The sequence below is a fragment of the Prionailurus viverrinus genome, chromosome A1 (assembly GCF_022837055.1).
Source record: "Prionailurus viverrinus isolate Anna chromosome A1, UM_Priviv_1.0, whole genome shotgun sequence".
NCBI lineage: Eukaryota > Metazoa > Chordata > Mammalia > Carnivora > Felidae > Prionailurus > Prionailurus viverrinus.
The window spans coordinates 5,888,959-5,909,001 of NC_062561.1; the positions used below are offsets into that span (position 1 = coordinate 5,888,959).

Consider the following 20,043-nt stretch of genomic DNA (forward strand, 5'->3'; position numbering starts at 1 on the left):
CATTTCTTCCAGGTTGTCCAGTTTGTTGGCATATAATTTTTCATAGTATTTCCTGATAATTGCTTGTATTTCGGAGGGATTGGTTGTAATAATTCCATTTTCATTCATGATTTTATCTATTTGGGTCATCTCCCTTTTCTTTTTGAGAAGCCTGGCTAGAGGTTTATCAATTTTGTTTATTTTTTCAAAAAACCAACTCTTGGTTTCATTGATCTTCTCTACAGTTTTTTTAGATTCTATATTGTTTATTTCTGCTCTGATCTTTATTATTTCTCTTCTTCTGCTGGGTTTGGGGTGTCTTTGCTGTTCTGCTTCTATTTCCTTTAGATGTGCTGTTAGATTTTGTATTTGGGATTTCTCTTGTTTCTTGAGATAGGCCTGGATTGCAATGTATTTTCCTCTCTGGACTGCTTTCACTGCATCCCAAAGCATTTGGATTGTTGTATTTTCATTTTCATTTGTTTCCATATATTTTTTAATTTCTTCTCTAATTGCGTGGTTGACCCATTCATACTTTAGTAGGGTATTCTTTAACCTCTATGCTTTTGGAGGTTTTCCAAGACTTTTTCCTGTGGTTGATTTCAAGTTTCATAGCATTGTGGTCTGAAAGTATGCATGGTATGATCTCAATTCTTGTATACTTATGAAGGGCTGTTTTGTGACCCAGTATGTGATCTGTCTTGGAGAATGTTCTATGTGTACTCGAAGAAAGTGTATTCTGTTGCTTTGGGATGCAGAGTTCTAAATATATCTGTCAAGTCCATCTGATCCAGTGTATCATTTAGGGCCCTTGTTTCTTTATTGGTCCTGTGTCTAGATGATCTATCCATTGTTGTAAGTGGAGTATTAAAGTCCCCTGCAGTTACCATATTCTTATCAATAAGGTTGCTTATGTTTGTGATTAATTGTTTTATGTATTTGGGGGCTGCCATATTCGGTGCATAGACATTTATAATTGTTAGCTCTTCCCGATGGATAGACCCTGTAATTATTGTATAATGCCCTTCTTCATCTCTTGTTACAGCCTTTAATTTAAAGTCTAGTTTGTCTGATACAAGTATGGCTACTCCAGCTTTCTTTTGACTTCCAGTAGCATGATAGATAGTTCTCCATCCCCTCACTTTCAATCTGAAGGTGTCCTCAGTTCTAAAATGAGTCTTTTGTGGACAGCAGATAGATGGGTCTTGTTTTTTTATCCATTCTGATATCCTATGTCTTTTGGTTGGAGCATTTAGTCTGTTTACATTCAGTGTTGTTATTGAAAGATATGGGTTTAGAGTCATTGTGATGTCTGTAGGTTTCATGCTTGTAGTGATGTTTCTGGTACTTTGTGGTCCTTGCAACATTTCAGTCACGGAGTCCTGCTTAGGATCTCCTGTAGGGCTGGTTTAGTGGTGATGAATTCCTTCAGTTTTTGTTTGGGAAGACCTTTCTCTCTCCTTCTATTCTGAATGACAGACTTGCTGGATAAAGGATTCTCAGCTGCATATTTTTTCTGTTGATTTCCTGCCATTGAAGATTTCCTGCCATTCTTTTCTGGCCTGCCAAGTTTCAGTAGATAGGTCTGTCACTAGTCTTATCAGTCTCTCTTTATATGTTAGAGCATGTTTATCCCTAGCTGCATTCAGAATTTTCTCCTTATCCTTGTATTTTGCCAGTTTCACTATGATATGTTGTGCAGAAGATCGATTCAAGTTACGTCTGAAGGGAGTTCTCTGTGCCTCTTGGATTTCAATGCCTTTTTCCTTCCCCAGATCAGGGAAGTTCTCACCTATGATTTGTTCAAGTACACCTTCAGCCCCTTTCTCTCTCTCTTACTCTTGTGGAATTCCTATTATACAGATATTATTCCATTTGATTGCATCATTTAGGTCTCTAATCCTCCCCTCATACTCATGGATTTTTTTTATCTCTCTTTTTCTCAGCTTCCTCATTTTCCATAATTTTATCTTCTAATTCACCTATTCTCTCCTCTGCCTCTTCAATCCGTGCTATGGCCGCCTCCATTTTATTTTGCACCTCATTTATAGCATTTTTTAGCTCCTCATGACTATTTCTTAGTCCTTTGATCTCTGTAGCAATAGATTCTCTGGTGTCCTCTATGCTTTTTTCAAGTCCAGCAATTAATTTTACAACTATTATTCTAAATTCTTATTATGTTATATTGCTTAAATAGTTTTTGATCAATTCGTTAGTTGTCGCTACTTCCTGGAGTTTCTTTTGAGGAGAATTCTTCTGTTTTGTCATTTTGGATAGTCCCTGGGGTGGTGTGGAACTGCAGGGCACTTCCCCTGTGCTGTCTGGAGTAACTTGTATTGGTGGGCGGGGCCACAGTCACACCTGATGTCTGCCCCTAGCCCACCACTGGGGCCACAGTCAGACTGGTGTGTGCCTTCTCTTCCCCTCTCCCAGGGGCAGGACTCACTGTGGAGTGGTGTGGCCCCTGCCTGGGCTGCTTGCACGCTGCCAGGCTTGTGGTGCCGCTTCGATGGGATCTGGCCAAGGGCATATTAGCCAGGGTGGATCCTCAAGGTTGCACAGTGGCGGGAGGGGCAGGCTCAGCTCGCTTTGCCGTGGGTGGTCCCCTGTGGGAGGGGCCCTGCAGCATCGGGAGGGAGGGAGGCAGGCCCGTGGGAGGGATGGATCCACAGAAGCACAGCATTGGGAGTTTGCGCAGTGCAAGCAAGTTCGGTGTCGGGAACTGGTTCCCTTTGGGATTCCGGCTGGGGGATGGGCGAGGGAGATGGCGCTTCCCAGCGCCTTTGTTCCCCACCGAGCTGAGCTCTGTCATCCGGGGCTCAACACCTCTCCTGCCCCGGTGTCCTCTAGCCCTCCGGCTCCCCTCCAGAGCAGAGCTGTCGACTTATAACATTCCAGATGTTAAGTCCCACTGGCTGTCAGAACTCAGAGTCTGGCCCCTCCACTTTTGCAAGCCAGACTCGGGGGCTCTGCCTTGCAGGGTGGGCTGGCCACCCCTCCACTGCCCAGGCTCCCTCCCGCCAGTCCGTGGAGCACGCACCGCCTTGCCGCCCTTCGTACCCTCTTCCGTGGGCCTCTGGTCTACGCTTGGCTCCAGAGAGTCCGTTCTGCTAGTCTTCCGGCAGTTTTCTGGGTTATTTAGGCAGATGTGGGTGGAATCTAAGCAATCAGGACGAGGTGAGCCCAGTGGCCTCCTATGCCACCAACTTCCCTTGAATCTCTCCATGTCTGTTTTTAGATTTTACTTAAATCCAGGGGTGCCTGGGTGCCTCAGTCGGTTAAATGTTCAACTTTGGCTCAGGTCATGATCTCACATTCGTGGGTTCAAGCCCCACACTGGGTTCTGTGCTGACAGCACAGAGCCTGGAGCCTGCTTTGGATTCTGTGTCTCCCTCTCTTTTTGCTCCTCCCTTATTCATGCTCTGTCTCTCTCTCTCAAAAATAAATAAAAGTTAAAAAAAAATAAATTTTGTTTAAGTCCAAGTTAGTTAACATTATTATAATGGTTTCAGGGTAGAATTTAGTGATTCATCACTTACATATAACACCCAGTGCTCATCCCAACAAGTGCTCTCCTTAATGCCCCTCACTCATTTAGCCCATCTCCCCACCCAACACCACTCCAGCGGCCCTCAGTTTGTTCTCTGTATTTAAGAGTCTCATGGTTTGTCTCCCTCTCTGTTTTTAATCTTATTTTTCCTTCCATTTCCCTATGTTCGTCTGTTTTGTTCCTTAAATTCCACATAGGAGTGAAATCATATGGTATTTATCTTTTCTTATGGAGCATTTAGACCATTTACATTTAAAGTAATTATTGAGGGGCGCCTGGGTGGCTCAGTTGGTTAAGCGGCCGACTTCAGCTCAGGTCATGATCTCACGGTCCGTGAGTTCAAGCCCCGCGTCGGGCTCTGTGCTGACAGCTCGGAGCCTGGAGCCCATTTCAGAGTCTGTGTCTCCCGCTCTCTCTGACCCTCCCCTGCTCATGCTCTGCCTCTCTCTGTCTCAAAAAAATAAATAAACGTTAAAAAAAAAATAAAGTAATTATTGATAGGTATGTACATATTGCCATTTTGCTCATTGTTTTCTGATTTTTTTTTTTGTAGTTCTCTGTTCCTTTCTACTTCCCTTGTTCTGTTTTCTTGTGATTGATGACTTTCTTTAGCATTATATTTGGTTTTTTTTCTCTTTATTTCGTGTGTATGTATTATAGGTTTTTGGTTTGTGGTTACCATGAGGTTTGTCTATAACTTCCCTAAGTATATAGGAATCTGTATTAAAATGATGGTTACTTACACTTGAACCCATTGTAAAGGAATTTCGTTTTTTCTCCCCCCTCCACATTTGATGTGTATGTTATATTTTGCATCTTTTTGTGAGTCCTCTTTTTAGATATAATTAGTTCTATTTCTTTGGTCTTTAACCTCAATACAAGATTTACAAGTGATTGTTCTGCTACCTTTACTGAATGTTTGCTTTTACCCGTGAAATATTTTCTTTTACAGTCTTCTTCTAATTATGGTGTTTTCTTTTCCACTCGATTGTAGGTTTTTTCTTTCGGCACTTTGAGTTTCTCATGTCACTTTGTGTCACATGCAATTTCTCCTGAAAAATCAGCTGTTAGACTTATGGAATTTCCTTGTACAAACTAGTTGCTCTCCTCTTACTGCTTTTAAAACTCTGTGTCTTCGGGCACCTGGGTGGTTCAGACGGTTAAGTATCTGACTTTGGCTCAGGTCATGATCTCACGGTTTGTGAGTTTGAGCCCCACGTCCGGCTGTGTGCTGACAGCTCAGAGCCTAGATTCTGCCTCAGATTCTGTGTCTCCCTCTCCGCCTCTCCCCTGCTTGCACTCTGTCTGTCTCTCTCTCTCAAAAATAAACACACATTAAAAAATTTTTAAAAACTCTTATGTCTTTAATCTTCAACATTTTAATTATTAGTGTCATGTCGTAGACCTCCCTGGTTTCACTGGAACTCTCTCTGCTTCCTGAACCTAGATGTCTATTTCCTTTCCCAAGTCAGGGGATTTTTTGCCTCTTATTTCTTCCCATAAGTTTTCTGCCCTTTTCTCTCTTCTCCTTCTGGGACCCCTACAATGTGAATGCTTTTTCACTTGATATTGTCCAAGAGATCCCTGAACCTATCCTCATTTTTAGAAACTCTTGTCTTTTTGCTGTTCGGGGTGCTTTCCATTACCCTGCCTTCCAGGTCACTGGTCTGTTATTCTGTCCCTCCAATGTGTTGTTGATTCCCTCTGGTGTATTTTTCAGTTATTGTATTCTTTCAGTTACTGTATTATGAAGAACCTGATTGGTTCTTTTTTATGTTTTCTATCTCTTTGTTGATGTTCTCACTGAGTTCAACCGCTCTTCTCTCCAATCTGGTGGGCATGCATTTGAGCATAACTTTGAACCTTTTTTTTTAAATTCTGAGAGAGAGAGAGAGAGAGAGAGACAGACAGAGAGAGACTGACTGTGAGTGGGAAGGGGCAGGGAGAGAGAGAGAGTTCCAAGCAGACTCTGCGCTGTCAGCACAGAGCTCAATGTGGGGCTTGAACTCCCAAACCATGAGATCATGACCTGAGCTGAAATCAAGAGTCAGACGCTCAACTGAGCCACCCAGGTGCCTCTACTTTGAATCCTTTATTGGTTATCTCCCTTTCGTTTAGTTCTTTCTCTGAGGTTTTTGTCTTGTTATTTCATTTGGAGCGTATTCCTCCGCTTCTGTATTTTACTTGACTTTCTGTGTTTGTCTTTGTCAATTAGGTAGAATAGCTATTTCTCCTAAACCTGAAGGGATGGTCTTGTGTCTGGCTGTCCCCCGTGTAGATTGTGTGTGCCTGGTGACTTTGGCTGGCAGGAGCCGTGGCTGGCGCGGGATGGAGTCCTGCATGACTCCACACTGGGGCTGCCCTGATAAAATAGATGGAGCCAAAATGGGATTGGGCTGGAGTGATCCTGGGCTCTTGGCACAGAGGGTGTCCTGGCAGGACGGCTGAAGCTGAGGTGAGTGCAAGGCAGGACCTGAGGCTTTCTGCACTGAGGGTACCACGGCAAGACAGCGAAAGCTGACGTGGGCTTGGGCTGGGCTTGCCCTCTTCACGCGGAGGGGCCCCTGGCAGGATGACTGAAGCTGAAGTGTGTGCAGGCCTGGGGCCCAGGGCTCTCCACACAGAAGGAACCCTGGAGGGACAGCTGCAGGTGAGGTGAGTGCAATCTGGGTGTCTCAAAGCGCTCACCGGAAGGGGTGCCCCGTGGGGTGGCTGGCGCTGAGGTGGGCGTGGGCAAGAGGATCCCAGGGCTCTCTGCAGAGTGGACACCGTGGCAGAGCCGCTGGAGCTGAGGCAGGATGCAGGCCAGAGGGTCCTACGGACACTGCGCGGGGGGTGCCCGGGAAGTCGTCTGGAAGTGAAGTCGTGTGGGCCTCGTGTGTCTCATGGTGCTTGGTGCCTCTGTCACCTTGGTGGGGTGACTGGTGCCGGTGTAGACTGATGTCCCAGGGCTCATGGAGGCGGTCGGCTGGCTCGGGCACCAGACCCTGCTCATTCAGGAGAGTTTGAGCCTCTGAAGGCAAGAGTCCATTTACTTAACTTGCCATTTAATTATATCAAGATCTGCTTCATTTCTCCTTAGTTTCTAATAAGCTGTGTTATTCGATTGTTACATAGTTCGGATTCTTAGGATTTCTAATTATTGGGATAATTACAGTGTAATTATAAATGTGGTTCAGTTGAAATCTACCATGGTCCTGTTTTCTTCTGTTTGGTGCAGTCTTCCGTTTTACCTTATATCCTGACTTCTTTTGAAGTAATTGAATATTAAGATTTTATTATATCTCTATTATTGGTTCATTAGCCATAACTTTTGGGGGTTTTAGTTCTTTAAAATTTACAGTATACATATGCAGTGTATCACAAAATTCAAATAATACACTCCCAAATCCCTCCTCACATTCTTTGTGCTATCTTTATCATACGTTTTAATTCTAAATTAATGACAGTTCCCAGAATACATTATTAATTTTGTTTTAAACAGTTATCTGGCATCATGATTGAAAATGAGGGGAAGGGGGAAAGTGTCTTATAAATTCCCACATAATTAACATTTCTGTTCCTCTTTGGACAGATCCAGACTTCATCCTGATGTACTGTTCCTTTTGTTTGAAGAGCTTTCTTCCACATTTCAGGTATTACAGGTCTTCTGGTGATTGATGAGTTTTCTATTTTCTTGGTTCATTTTCAAAAGACATTTTTACCGCATATAGAATTCGGGGTTAATGGATTTGTCTTCTTTCTTTCAGATCTTTAAAGTATTCCATTGTCTTCTGCCCTGCATGGTTTTCAGCGAGAAATCCGCTTTTATTCGCACGTTTGTGTTCTGTACACAGTATTGGTTTAGGTGGTTGATTTAAAGATTATTCTCTTGGCCACTGATTTTCAGCAATTTGGTTATAAAGAACATTTGTGTGTTTTTCTTTAGGTTTCTTCTTCTTGGACTTTGTTGAGGTTCTTAGATTTGTGAGCTTTCATCACATTTGACATTTTCGATCATTGTTACTTCAAATATTACTTTCTTTTTTGGCGACAGCCTCCCACTTTATAGTGGTTCTTTCCCTAGCTGCGGGTAGACTTTTCTCATGCAGACACAGAGCAGAAGCAATAGTTCGCAGGGGCCAGCTACAGATCTCCGGAGTCACGCTGTCTCTCTCTCTCTCAGTATAGTTCCCTCTGACATTCTAACTGCCTTGGTCCTGCACTTCAACCTCTGTGTCTTCAACTCGCGTAGACACCTGGGCTTTCTTTTGGGTCCATCTTCCTGCATTGTGGCCTGGAAGAGGCCTTCTCTCAAGGATCACAGTCATGAGCAGCCTGTCGTTTAATGTTTGAAAATCATTATTTTATATATTTTGTCTGATAGGTTATTTCTGGCAGGAGGTTTCCTATAGCAGTTAGTCATGCGTGGAAGAAGCAGAAATAATATATGACCTCCAGAAATAGTATGACAACCGATTTAAATTTAGCTCTCTCTTATTGCCAGTAACTATGTAAAATGTCTAGGCCTCCTCTTTTTTCCCATCCGCAAAATATATTCATAATAAGATTTAGTAAGTCAATGGTTATTAATAAGTCATCATATATTGTCCTAAAATGTCTATAATTTTAAGTTTCCCACCGTAGCCCTCATTTTACTGTTTATAAAAAAAAAGTTTCTGTGCTTTCGTTCATTAAAGAAAAAAATAAGACTCTATTGACTAATATCTGTGGCCATGCATTCATATGAATGTTCTTCTTTTTTTTAATAATTTTAAAAAATGTTTGGTTTTTTTGTTTGAATGTTTGTTTTGAGAGAGGGAGAGCGAGAATCCCAAGCAGGCTCCTTGCTGTCTGCACAGAGCCCAATGTGGGGCTTGATCTCATGACTGTGAGATTATGACCTGAGACAAAATCAGGAGTCAGACACTTGACCAACTGAGCCCACCAGACACCCCCATAGTGAATTTTCTGACGGAGAGGAGAGACTGTGCCACTCCCTACCGCAGTATGTAACGACACTTCAAAAACAATAAAGAAACAACACATCGAGTGTTGTCGTCTGTGACCAAGAGCCTGGTAGAGCGACTATGTCCATGACCTCAGGTTCATCAGTGTAGTGCACTAGCCAGAAGCGCCTGGAGTTGACTTGTAACTGTTCCTAGCACTAGACATCTTAGTATTATTGGATACTTAATGACTTCTGGCCCGGGACTTGTGTCTGTGCTGTTTCAGAGTTTAAGCTCCTAGAAGACAGAATTTTAGGGATTAAGGCACACAGCATCCAGATGGTAACATGACTATGACAGTGCAGTACAAAAGAAAAGTCATGATATGCTCACCGGGAGCGTATTTTTTACGCTAGGTTTCCCTAACTGCTAATCTTTAAAGTGGAATTAATAATACAAGAAAAATAAACCAAAAATTTTAAGATGAACTTAACCATATTGTTTATTCCCAGTGTTTGAATTTAAAATGAGTTAAGTAATGGTATGGGATTGCTTAGTTGTAGAAAATTCCATTTATTTATTACATTTATTCTTAACATAGGACTCGATATCAAATTCATCATTTCATACAAACACAGGATGATATATTTACAAAAGGACAAATTTTCTTCCAGGTTTAAAAGGCCATGGAGTTACACTATGAACACACACCCACATATACAAAGATAGATAAATATTAATTATATGTATTAAATGGAATTGGTTGAGGTAGAGTTCAATAATAATTACTTGCCTTAAAAGCCTGAAAACATTGTGCAAGCATTCAGTAAGGAGATTTTGGATGTATTATCAAAATACATTGGTACAAATTTAATGCAGTTGCTATAGAATGATCTGCTGTGATTGAAACCATGTGTGGAGAGCTTGGGCTTCTGCGGGATGTGTCGCAGCAACAAAGGCTCTAAAGATGTATTTGTGCTGCCTGCTATGTATACAGATGATTGACTTAGATATACTTCCCAGACGTAAACAGTAAAGGAATGTCACTGAAGTTTCGCATGCTATCAGATAGAGACAGGGAATGCTTACCACATTGTACAAGCCGATGCACCAGCGTTCAAATATAATCTGCCCAGAAAATCCATTAACAAAGGCGAACCAAAGCTGAAAGAGAAGAAAGTTCATGAAGTTTTGTATCAATACTGACCTAAATGTTTCCATTCACTGAAGTACTTAAAATACTATGCTTTATCATTCTTTTTTTCCCATGTCATCAAATGGAATTTTGCCAGAATGTAAATAAAATCAAGCTTGAGTGTTTGAGCTTAACAGAAAGGCAGTTCATTTATTTTAGAATTTTTATTTCATTCTTTATTTTTTGACAGAGAAAGAACAATAACAATTTCAATGAAATGCTTAGATCTGATTGTCCAATAATGCATTGTTTCAGTGAAAAGATCTCTGCCCCTCTGTGTTTATTGCAGCATTATTTACAATGGCAAAAATGTGGAAGCAGCCCAACTATTCACCAGTAGATGAATGGATAAAGGAGAGGTGGTATATATACAATGGAATATCACCCAACCATGAAATAGTGTGAGATCCCACCATTTGCAATAACATGGATGGACCTGGATTGTATAATGCTAAGTGAAATAAGTCAGAGAAAGACAAATACTATATGATTTCACCCCTGTGTGGAATTTAAGAAACAAAAGCAACCAACCAACCAACAAAAAAACCCAGACCCTCAAATATAGAAAACAGACTGGGACTTGCCAGAGGGAAGGTGAATGAGAGGATGGGTGAAATAGGTAAAGGCGATTAAGACTATACTTGTCGTGATGAGCACTGAGTAACGGACGGAATTGTTGAGTCACTATGTTGTACATCTCAAACTAATATAACAATGTATATTATTTATACTCGAATAGAAAAATTTAAGGCAAAGGACTGGGAATAACTAAGACAATTTTAAAAATATATAGTGAAAAGACTCACTCTACCTGATGTTAAGGCTCATGGTATTGCTACAGAATTCGAGACAGTGTGATGTTGGCAGAGGAACAGACACAGAAATCAAGGAGTTAGAGTAGAGAACCCAGAAACACATAGCATGTATCTACATGAGTATGTCCAACTTATTTTAATTGTGGTAAGAACCATAACCAATTTTAAGTGTACAGTGCAGTAACGTTAAGTATATTCACATTGTTGTGCAACCAATCTCCAGAACTTTTTCATCTTGAAAAACTGAAACTCTGTACCCCTGAACAATTCCCCATATCCCTCAACCCTCAGCCACTGGTCACCAACACTCTCCTTTGTCTCTCTGAATTTGACTATTTTAGATACCCCATGTAAGTGGAATCATACATTGTTTGGCTTTTTGTGTGTGACTCATAGTTAGCCAATGTCCTCAAGGTTCATCCATATTATAGTATGTGTCAGAATTTACTTTCCTTTTAAGGCTGAATAATATTCCATTGTATTTATATATCACATTTTGGTTGTCTCTTCATCTGTCACTGGACGTTTGGATTGCTTCTGCTTGGGTATTGTAAATAATGGTGCATTAAACATGGTGTGTAAATATCTCTTCAAGATTCTTGCTTTCAGGGGCACCTGGGTGGCTCAGTCGGTTAAGTGTCTGACTTCGACTCAGGTCATGATCTCGCAGTTTTTGAGTTCAAGCCCCGCATCGGGTTCTGTGCTGACAGCTCAGAGCCTGGAGCCTGCTTCGGATTCTGTGCCTCCTCCTCTCTCTGCCCCTCCCCTGCTCTCTTCTCTCTCTCTCAATAATAAATAAATGTTAAAAAAATTAAAAAAAAAAAGATTCTTGCTTTCAGTATTTTAGATACATACTCAGAAGTGGAATGGCTGAATCATGTAATTCTATTTTTAATGTTTTGAGGAATCACCATACTATTTTCCATACTGGTTGCACCAATTTTTATTCATACCTGCAGTTCACAAGGGTTCACTTTCTCCACATCCTCACCGACATTTGTTATTCTCTGCGGGTTTTGTTTTATTTTTTAATAGTAGCCATCCTAATTGATGTAATACGTGATTATGGTTTGGATTTACATTTCTCCAATGATTAGTGGTGTTGAACATTTTCTCACATATTGTTGGCCATTTATATTCTATCTCTGTAGAAATGTCTGTTCAGGTTCTTTACCCAACTTTATATCAGATTGATTTTTTGTTGTTGAGTTGTAGGAGCTCACTATTCTAGACATTAGCTTATGAGATATGTAATTTGCAAGCATTTTTCTCATATCCTGTAGGTATTTTTACTGTGTTGATTGTCACAATCAACACAGAGGTTTTAACATTTGATGTAGAACCACTTGTCTGTATTTGCTTCTGTTGCATGTGCTTTCATGTCATGTTCAAGAAAATTATTGTCAAACACAATGTATGAAGATTTTCCATTTTATTTTCTTGTAAAAGCTTTATAGTTTTAGGTATTATTTTTAGGTCCTTAATCAATTTTCAGTTAACTTTTGTAAATGGTTTAAGGTGTTTGATTATTTAATTTGCATATGGATATCCAGCTTTCCCACTAGCATTTGCTAAAGGGGGACTATCCTTTCTCCATTATGTAACCTTGGTGTTTTCAAAGATCATTTGACCATATACACTAGGATTTATTTCTGGGTTCTTTATTTTATTCCATTGGTCTATATACCTGTTTTTATGCCAGTAAAACACCTTTTAAATACTATAACTTTGTATATGTTCTGAAATTAGGGAGTATGAGACTTCTCAGTTATTTCTCAAGATTGTTTTGGCTATTCAAGATGCTTTAAGACTCTGTATGAATTTTAGGATGCATTTTTCTATTTCTCCAAAACATGGGATTTTTGTAGGGATTGCATTCAAGTCTGCAGATCATTTGGGGTAATATTGTCATCTTAACAATATAAACTTTTACAATCCATAACCATGGGATGTCTTTCCATTTATTTGTATCTTCAAATTATTTCAGCAATATTTTGTAGTTTTTGCTGTACAAGTGTTTTTCCGCCTTGGTTTTCTTAATTTCCCTTTTTGATAGCTTGTTATTAGTGTATATAAATACAGCAGTTTTGTATGTTGGTTTGTATCCTGTTGCATTATTGAATTTATTAGTACTGATCATTATTTTCTGACATTTTTAGGATTTTCCACATATAAGATCTTGTCCTCTGTAAACAGAGATACCTATTCCTTTCTGATTTGGATGTTTTTCTTTCTTCCTTCCTTTCTTCTTCTTTTTTTTTTTTTCTTTTGCCCAAGTGCTCTTATTGGGACTTCCAGTACTGTGTTGAATAGAAGTGGTGAGAGCAGGCATCCTTGCCTTTTCCTGATCTGAGAGGAAAGACTTTTAGTCTTTCGCCACTGAGCACGATACCAGCTATGGGATTTTCATATATGGCCTTTATTATGTTGAGGAATTTTATTTTTCTTTCTAGCCTGTTGAATGCTTTTATCATGTAAGAGTGTTGAATTTCATCAAATGCATTTTCTGCATCGAGATGATGTGTTTTTTTTTCCTTTGTTGACTGATTTTCATATATTGAACCATCTTTGCATTCCAGGATATGGTTTCTATTCCTTTTTTAATGTGCTGCTGAATTCAAGTTTGCTAGTATTTTGCCAAGGATTTTTGCACCTGTATTAATCAGGGATATAGGTCAGTAGCTTTCTTGTAGTGTTTTCTAGTGTCTTGTAATGTAGCTTTGGTTTTATAGTAATGCCAGACTCATAAAATGAGTAAGTGTTTCTTTCTCTATAATTTTTTGGAAGAGTTTGAGGTAGATTTTAATTCTTCTTTGAACGATTGGTATAATTTGCCAGGGAGGTATCTGATTACTGATCTGATCTCCTTACTAGTTACACTCTGTTGATATTTCCTATTTCTTTATTACTTGCCCAACTGATTTTTTACAAAGGTAGAAAACCAATTTAATGGAAGGATAACCTTTTCATCAAATAGCACTGAAGTAATTGAATTTCATGGGCAAAACAAATAGAAAATCTAAACCCTCCACTCTGCACAAAAATTCACTGAAAATGGATCATGACATTAAGTGTAAAACACAATACTTTTAGAAAACTACACAGAGGAATGTCTTTGGAATCTAGATCTAGGCAAAGAGTTTTTTGACACAGAACCAAAGCATGATCCATAAAAGGAAAAATTGTAAATTGGACCACTTCAAAATTAAAAACTCTTATACTCTGAAAGACTCTATTAATATGACAAAACATCATGATACAGACTGGAAGAAAATATTGCAAACTACATATCTGCCAAAGGACTAATGTTTAAAATATGTGAAGAACTCTCAAAAATTAACAGTAAAAAATTTAGTTTTTAGACAATTTAGACAAAAGATGGGAAGACACATTTCAGAAGATGTATTGATAGCAAATAAGTATATGAGAAGATATTCAACATCATTAGCCACTGCAGAAACGCAATTTAAAACCACAATGAGGGGGCTGTGTGGGTGGTTCAGTTGGTTGAGTGTCCAACTCTTGATATCAGCTCAGGTCATGATCCCAGAGTCATGGGATCAAGTCCCAGAGTTGAACCTGCTTAAGATTCTTTCTCTCTCTCCCTCTGCCCCTTCCCCTACTCACATTCTTTCTCTAACATAAATAAAAATAATTAATTAATTTAATTAAATGAAACCACAATGAGATACCACTAACCATCTATCAGAATGGCTAAAATACTAAATAGTGATAATATCAAATGCTGGGAAAGATCCAGAGAAACAAAATAACAGATACTTTGCTGCTAGGAATCGAAAATGGTAAAGTCACTCTGGAAAATAGTTGGGAGTTTCTTTAAAAAAAAAAAAAAAAAAAAACTAAGTATACACCTACCATATGATCCAGCAATTGTACTCTTGGACATTTGTCCTAAATAAGTGAAAACTTACATTTGCCCAAAATCTTTCTACAAATGCTCTTCAATAAGTGGGTGATAAATGTTATGGTCTGGAACAAATGATTGATACAGGGAACAACGTGGATCAATCTGAAGGGAATTATACTGACTAAAAAAAAAATCCAATCTCAAAAGGTTATATACTACACAATTCTACTTTTATAACATTCTTTCTTTTTAAGCTTATTTATTTATTTTGAGAGAGAAAGCATGTGGAGGGGGAGAAAGAAATTCAAGCAGGCTCTGCACTGTCAGTGCAGGGTCCAACATTGGGCTTAATCTTGCAAACTGTGAGATCATGACCTGAGCCAAAATCAATATCTTGTCTGATGCTTAACCAACTGAGCCACCCAGGCACCCCTACTTTTAGAACATTCTTGAAAGAACAAGAAGGATAGGGATAGGGAACAGATTAGTCACTGTCAGAAGCTACGGCTGGATGTGGATATAAAGGGGTAGCATGAGTGGGATCCTTGTGATGGAACCAGGTCTGTATCATTGGGGCCGAGGTGGGGTGGTCTGTCTCGATTTCTGTGATGGTTATATCAATCCACACATGGATAAAAGTACATAGAGTCACACAAGTGTGGGTAGAGCTTGTGAGGTATGAATCTCAGTCAGTTATATCCTGGTTTTGATAATTCCTAGAGTTATTCAAGGTGTTGTCTTTGGGGAAAATTGGGTGACTATTTCATGGGACCTTCTAAAAAATATTTTTGGAACTTCCTGTGAATCCATAATTATTTCAAAGTAAAATACTAAACAATATTTTTCCATAGCCAAATTTAAGGCTTATACAAATGCTTTTTTAAGTCAGGATGATGGTTAGAAGACTCAAATTTACCAAATAACTTTGAGCAAAAACCTAAAGCAGAATTGTGTAATGGTAATTTAAATGATACAAATATGGGGGGAAAAAAAACCCACTAAACTGCCATACATGATGTCAAAGAAAGACCTAACTTTTTCATGAAAGAAAGCATATCTTTTCTTACCTCAATAACATATAACACGACATTTTTGTAGAAACAATATAATATGCATTTTGTCACTCGAAAATAATTCCAAGCTCCATGAACCAACAGAAGCTTCTCCAAGTAGCTAAACTAAAAGAAGGAAACAACAGTCAGGGCAAGTTCAAATGAAACAGCAAAGTCTTTGTTAGACCCACTGTTGTAGAATACATACAAAAGACTGGAGACAGATGGGGCAGAAATAGGAAAATGTCCATTTACAGTTCTTGGGCTAACACTCATTCTTGGAAAAGTATAAAATGGCACACACCATGGCATAACATCTTCTCTACAGTCAAAGCTGCTCTTGGGTCAAAGCAAGATGGAGGAAAACAAAATGTGGCTTAAAGTATTATCATTGCTGTGAAATAGCCTGTTAATGGGGGCCTGAGCATGAATCAGTTCAGTCTCCTGCATTAGTGACTTATTAGTATATATTTTTGAGAGAGAGAGAGAGCGTGCATGTGAGCAGGGGAGGGACAGAGAGAGAGAGAGAGGGAGACAGACAATCCAAAGCAGGCTTGGCACTATAGGGGCAAAGCCCAACGTGGGGCTCAAACCCACAAACCGTGAGACGATGACCTGAGTTGACATCAGGTGCTCAACTGCCTGAGCCACCCAGGCACCCCTACCAATAATTACATTAAATGTAAACAGTCGAAAACACTTGGAAAAAGACATAAGGTGACAAAATGGATAAAACAAATAAGACCTATTTATATGCCGCCTACAAGAGACTCACTTCAGACCTAAAGACACATACAGACTGAAAGTGAATAGATGGAAAAAAAAAATATGCCATGCAAATGGAAGTCAAAAAAATAAAGAGTCTGGGGGAGGGGATACAATACTTCTATCAGACAAAATAGACTTGAAATCAAATACTGGAGCAAGAGACAGAGTGGGCACTATATAATAATAAAGGGATCAATACAACTAGAGGATATAATTGTTGTAATGATCTATGCACCCAACATAAGAGCACCTAAATAAAGCAAATATTAATAGACACAAAGGGAAACCTTGACAGCAATAAAATAATAGTAGGGGACTCTAATTCCCCACTCACATCAGTGAATAGATCGCCCAGGCAGAAAATCAACACATTAGACCAGATGGACTTAAATATATACAGAAAATACCATCCAAAAACAACACAGTAACAATACACATTCATTTTAAGTGCACATGGAACATTCTCCAGGACACATCATGTGTTAGGCCACAAAACAAGTCTAAATAAATTTAAGAAGATTAAAATCATACTAAGCATTTTTCTGACTACGACTGATATGAAGAAGCTAGACATGAATTACAAGGGAAAAACAAAAAACAAAAAACTAGAAAAAGCACAAACACATGGAGCCTAAACAACATGGTACCAAACAGCCAGTAGACCAATGAAGAAATCAAATAGGAAAATAAAAATACATGGAGAGGAATGAAAATGAAAACACAATGGCCTCAAATCCTTGAAACTCAGTGAAAGCAGTTATAAGAGGAAAATGTGTAGCAATATAGGCCTACCTCAAGAAATAGAACCTAACTTTACAACTAAAAGGGAAAATGAACAAAATCCAAACATAGCAGAAGGAAATAATAAATACCAGAGCAGAAATAAGTGAAAAACAAGAAAAAACATAGAAAAGATCAATGAAATCATAACCTTGTTCTTTAAAAAGATAAACTGATCAACCTTTGGCCAGTCTTTTTTCCATCAAGGAAAAAAGAGGGCTCAAATGAACAGAATCAGAAATTAAAGAGGAGAAATAACATATCACAGAAATAGAAAGGATTATAAGAGACTATTATAAAAAATTATAAGGCAAGAAGTTGGACAACCTAGGAGAAATACATTCCTAAAAATATTCTTTCTTCTTTTGGAAGATTGTGTAACAAAATTGAATTGGCAATCAAAAACTCCTAACAAAAGTCCCAGAGCAGATGGCTTCAGAGGTGAACTCTACCCATTCTCTTCAAACTATTCCAAAAAACTGAAAGGAAGGAAAGCTTCCAAATACATTCTCTGAGGGCAGCACTACCCCGATACGAAAACCAGACAAAGACACTACAAAAAAAAAAAAAAAAAACCACTATAGGTCAATATTTCTGATGAACAAAGATCACAGAAATCCTCAACAAAATATGAGCAAACTGCATTCAACAATACATTAAATATAGTAGGATCATTCACCATAATCAAGTGGAATTTATTCCAAGGATGCAAAAATAGTTTAGTATTCACAAATCAATACACACCACATTAATAAATGAAGGGAAAAATCATATGATCATCTTAATAGATGAAGAGAAAGCATTAAATATAATACAACATCCATTCATGATAAGAACACTCAACAAAGTAAGTTTAGAGCGAACACATGCCAACATAATACAGGCCATGTATGTACAGGCCATGTATGACAAACCCACAACTATTATCATACAGAATGCTGTAAAGCTGAGAGTTTTTCCTTCTAAGATCAGGAACAAGACAACAATGTCCACTGTCACCACTTTTCTTCAACATAGTACCGCGAGTCCCAGCCATAGCAGTCAGACAAGAAATAGAAATAAAAGGCATCCAAATTGATAAGGAAGAAGCAAAACTGATAGTATTTGCAGATGGCATGATACTCTACATAGAAAATTCTAAAGACTCCACCAAAAAACTATTAGAACTGATAAATTAATTTAGCAAGTTGCAGGATACCAAATTAATATACAGAAATCTGTTGTGTTTCTATATATTATTAGCAAAGTGGCAGAAAGAGAAATTAAGAAAAATTGTTTGAGAATTAAATTTAAAAATTATAAAATACATAGGAATAAACTTAACCAAAAAGGCAAAAGTCCCGTGCTCTGAAAACTATAGAACACTGATAAAGTAAACTAAAAAAGACACAAAGAAATGGAAAGCTATTCCATGCTAATATTCCGTTAATTTAGAAAAATTAATATTGTTAAAATGTCCATAGTACCAAAAGTAATCTACAGATTCAATACAATCCCTGTCAAAATACTAAATATTTTTTACAGAAATAGAATAATCCTAAAGTTAGTATGGAACCACAGAAGATCCCAAGTAGTTGAAGCAGTCTTGAGAAAGGAGACCAATATATCTTTCAAGATATATTCCAAAGCTGTGGTAATGGAAACTATGGTACTGCACAAAAATAGACACAGGTCAGTGGAGCTGAATAGAGAGCTGAGAAATACCCCCATGCTTACATGGTGAATTAATCTACAGCAAAGGAGGCAAGACTATGCAGTGGGGAAAAAAAAGTCTCTTAAAAAAAATGTGTTGGAAAAACTGGACAGCTACATGCAAAAGAATGAAACTGGACCACTTTCTTACATGATGTGGAAAAATAAACTCAAAATAAAATGCCCTAAATGTGAGGCCTGAAACTCAGGGCACTAATGATGAGCACTGGGTGTTGTATTTGATGAATCACTAAATTCTACACCTTGACTAATATTACACTGTGTGTTAACTAACTGGAATTTAAATTTAAAAACTTGAGAAAAGGAAAAAAAGAAAAGAAAGGCAGTAATCTCCTGGACATTGACCTTAGCAACACTTTTCTAGACATATCTCCCCAGGCAAGGAAAACAAAAGCAAAAATAAACCATTGGGACTGTATCAAAACAAAAATCTTTTACACACCAAAGGAAACCATCAACAAAATGAAAAGGCCTACTGAGTGGGAGAAGACATTTGAAAATGGTGTCTTTGAAAAGAAGTTAATATTCAAAATATATAATGAAGTTACTCAACCTAACACCAAAAAAGCTGCAAAACATCCAATTAAAAATGGGCAAAAGTGGGTGGGGGAAGGGGTTAAATAGGTGATGGGATTCAGGAGGGCACCTGTTATGATGTACACTGGGTACTGAATGGAAGGAAGTGTTGGATCACTATATTTACACCTGAAACTAATATTACACTGTATGTTAACTAACTGGAATTTAAGTACTTTTTTAAAACATGAGAGGACAATAGCCACTTTTGCAAAGAAGATATATGATGGCAGGCAAACACATGAAAAGATTCTCAACATCACTAATCATCAGAGTAGTGGAAGTCTGAACCGCAATGAGATATCACCTTACACCTGTCAGAATGGCTAGAATCAAAAAGACAAGAAATCCCGAGTGTTGGCGAGAATGTGGAGAATGGGGAACCCTCTAGCACTGCTGGTGGGAATGCAAACTGGTGCAGTCACTGTGGAAAACGGTATGGAGGCTCCTCAAAATATTAAAAATAGAAATACCATACAATCCAGTAATTTCACTACTGTGTATTTACCCAAAGAAAAGAAAACCACTAATTTGAAGATATATGCACCTCTGTGTTTACTGAAGCGTTACTGACAATAGCCAAGATAGGGAAGCAACCTCAGTGTCCATCAATAGATGAATGGATAAGGAAGATGTGGGGTGTGTGTGTGTGTGTGTGTGTAATGGGAATATCAGACATAAGAAAGAATAAACTCTTGCCATTTGTGACAATATGAATGGACTTGGCGGGTGTTGTGTGAAGTGAAATAAGCCCAACAGAAAAAGATAAATACCATAAGATTTCACTTACAATGTGGAATCTAAAAAGAACAAGCCAAA

The 20,043-nt window shown here is 38.5% G+C and overlaps 1 protein-coding gene across 7 annotated transcripts in view; it reads right to left on the minus strand.

Annotated features, from left to right (window-relative positions):
- Positions 1–20,043, minus strand: part of LOC125175992 (phospholipid-transporting ATPase IB-like) — a 212,694-nt gene that overhangs the window by 74,370 nt on the left and 118,281 nt on the right. For all 7 annotated transcript variants that reach the window (XM_047876704.1, XM_047876721.1, XM_047876739.1 and 4 more), the window contains 2 exons: positions 15,403–15,513; positions 9,547–9,621 (listed from right to left, as the gene is read on the minus strand). In XM_047876704.1, the coding sequence (XP_047732660.1) occupies positions 9,547–9,621; positions 15,403–15,513 (186 nt within the window). The remainder of the gene's footprint in view (positions 1–9,546; positions 9,622–15,402; positions 15,514–20,043) is intronic.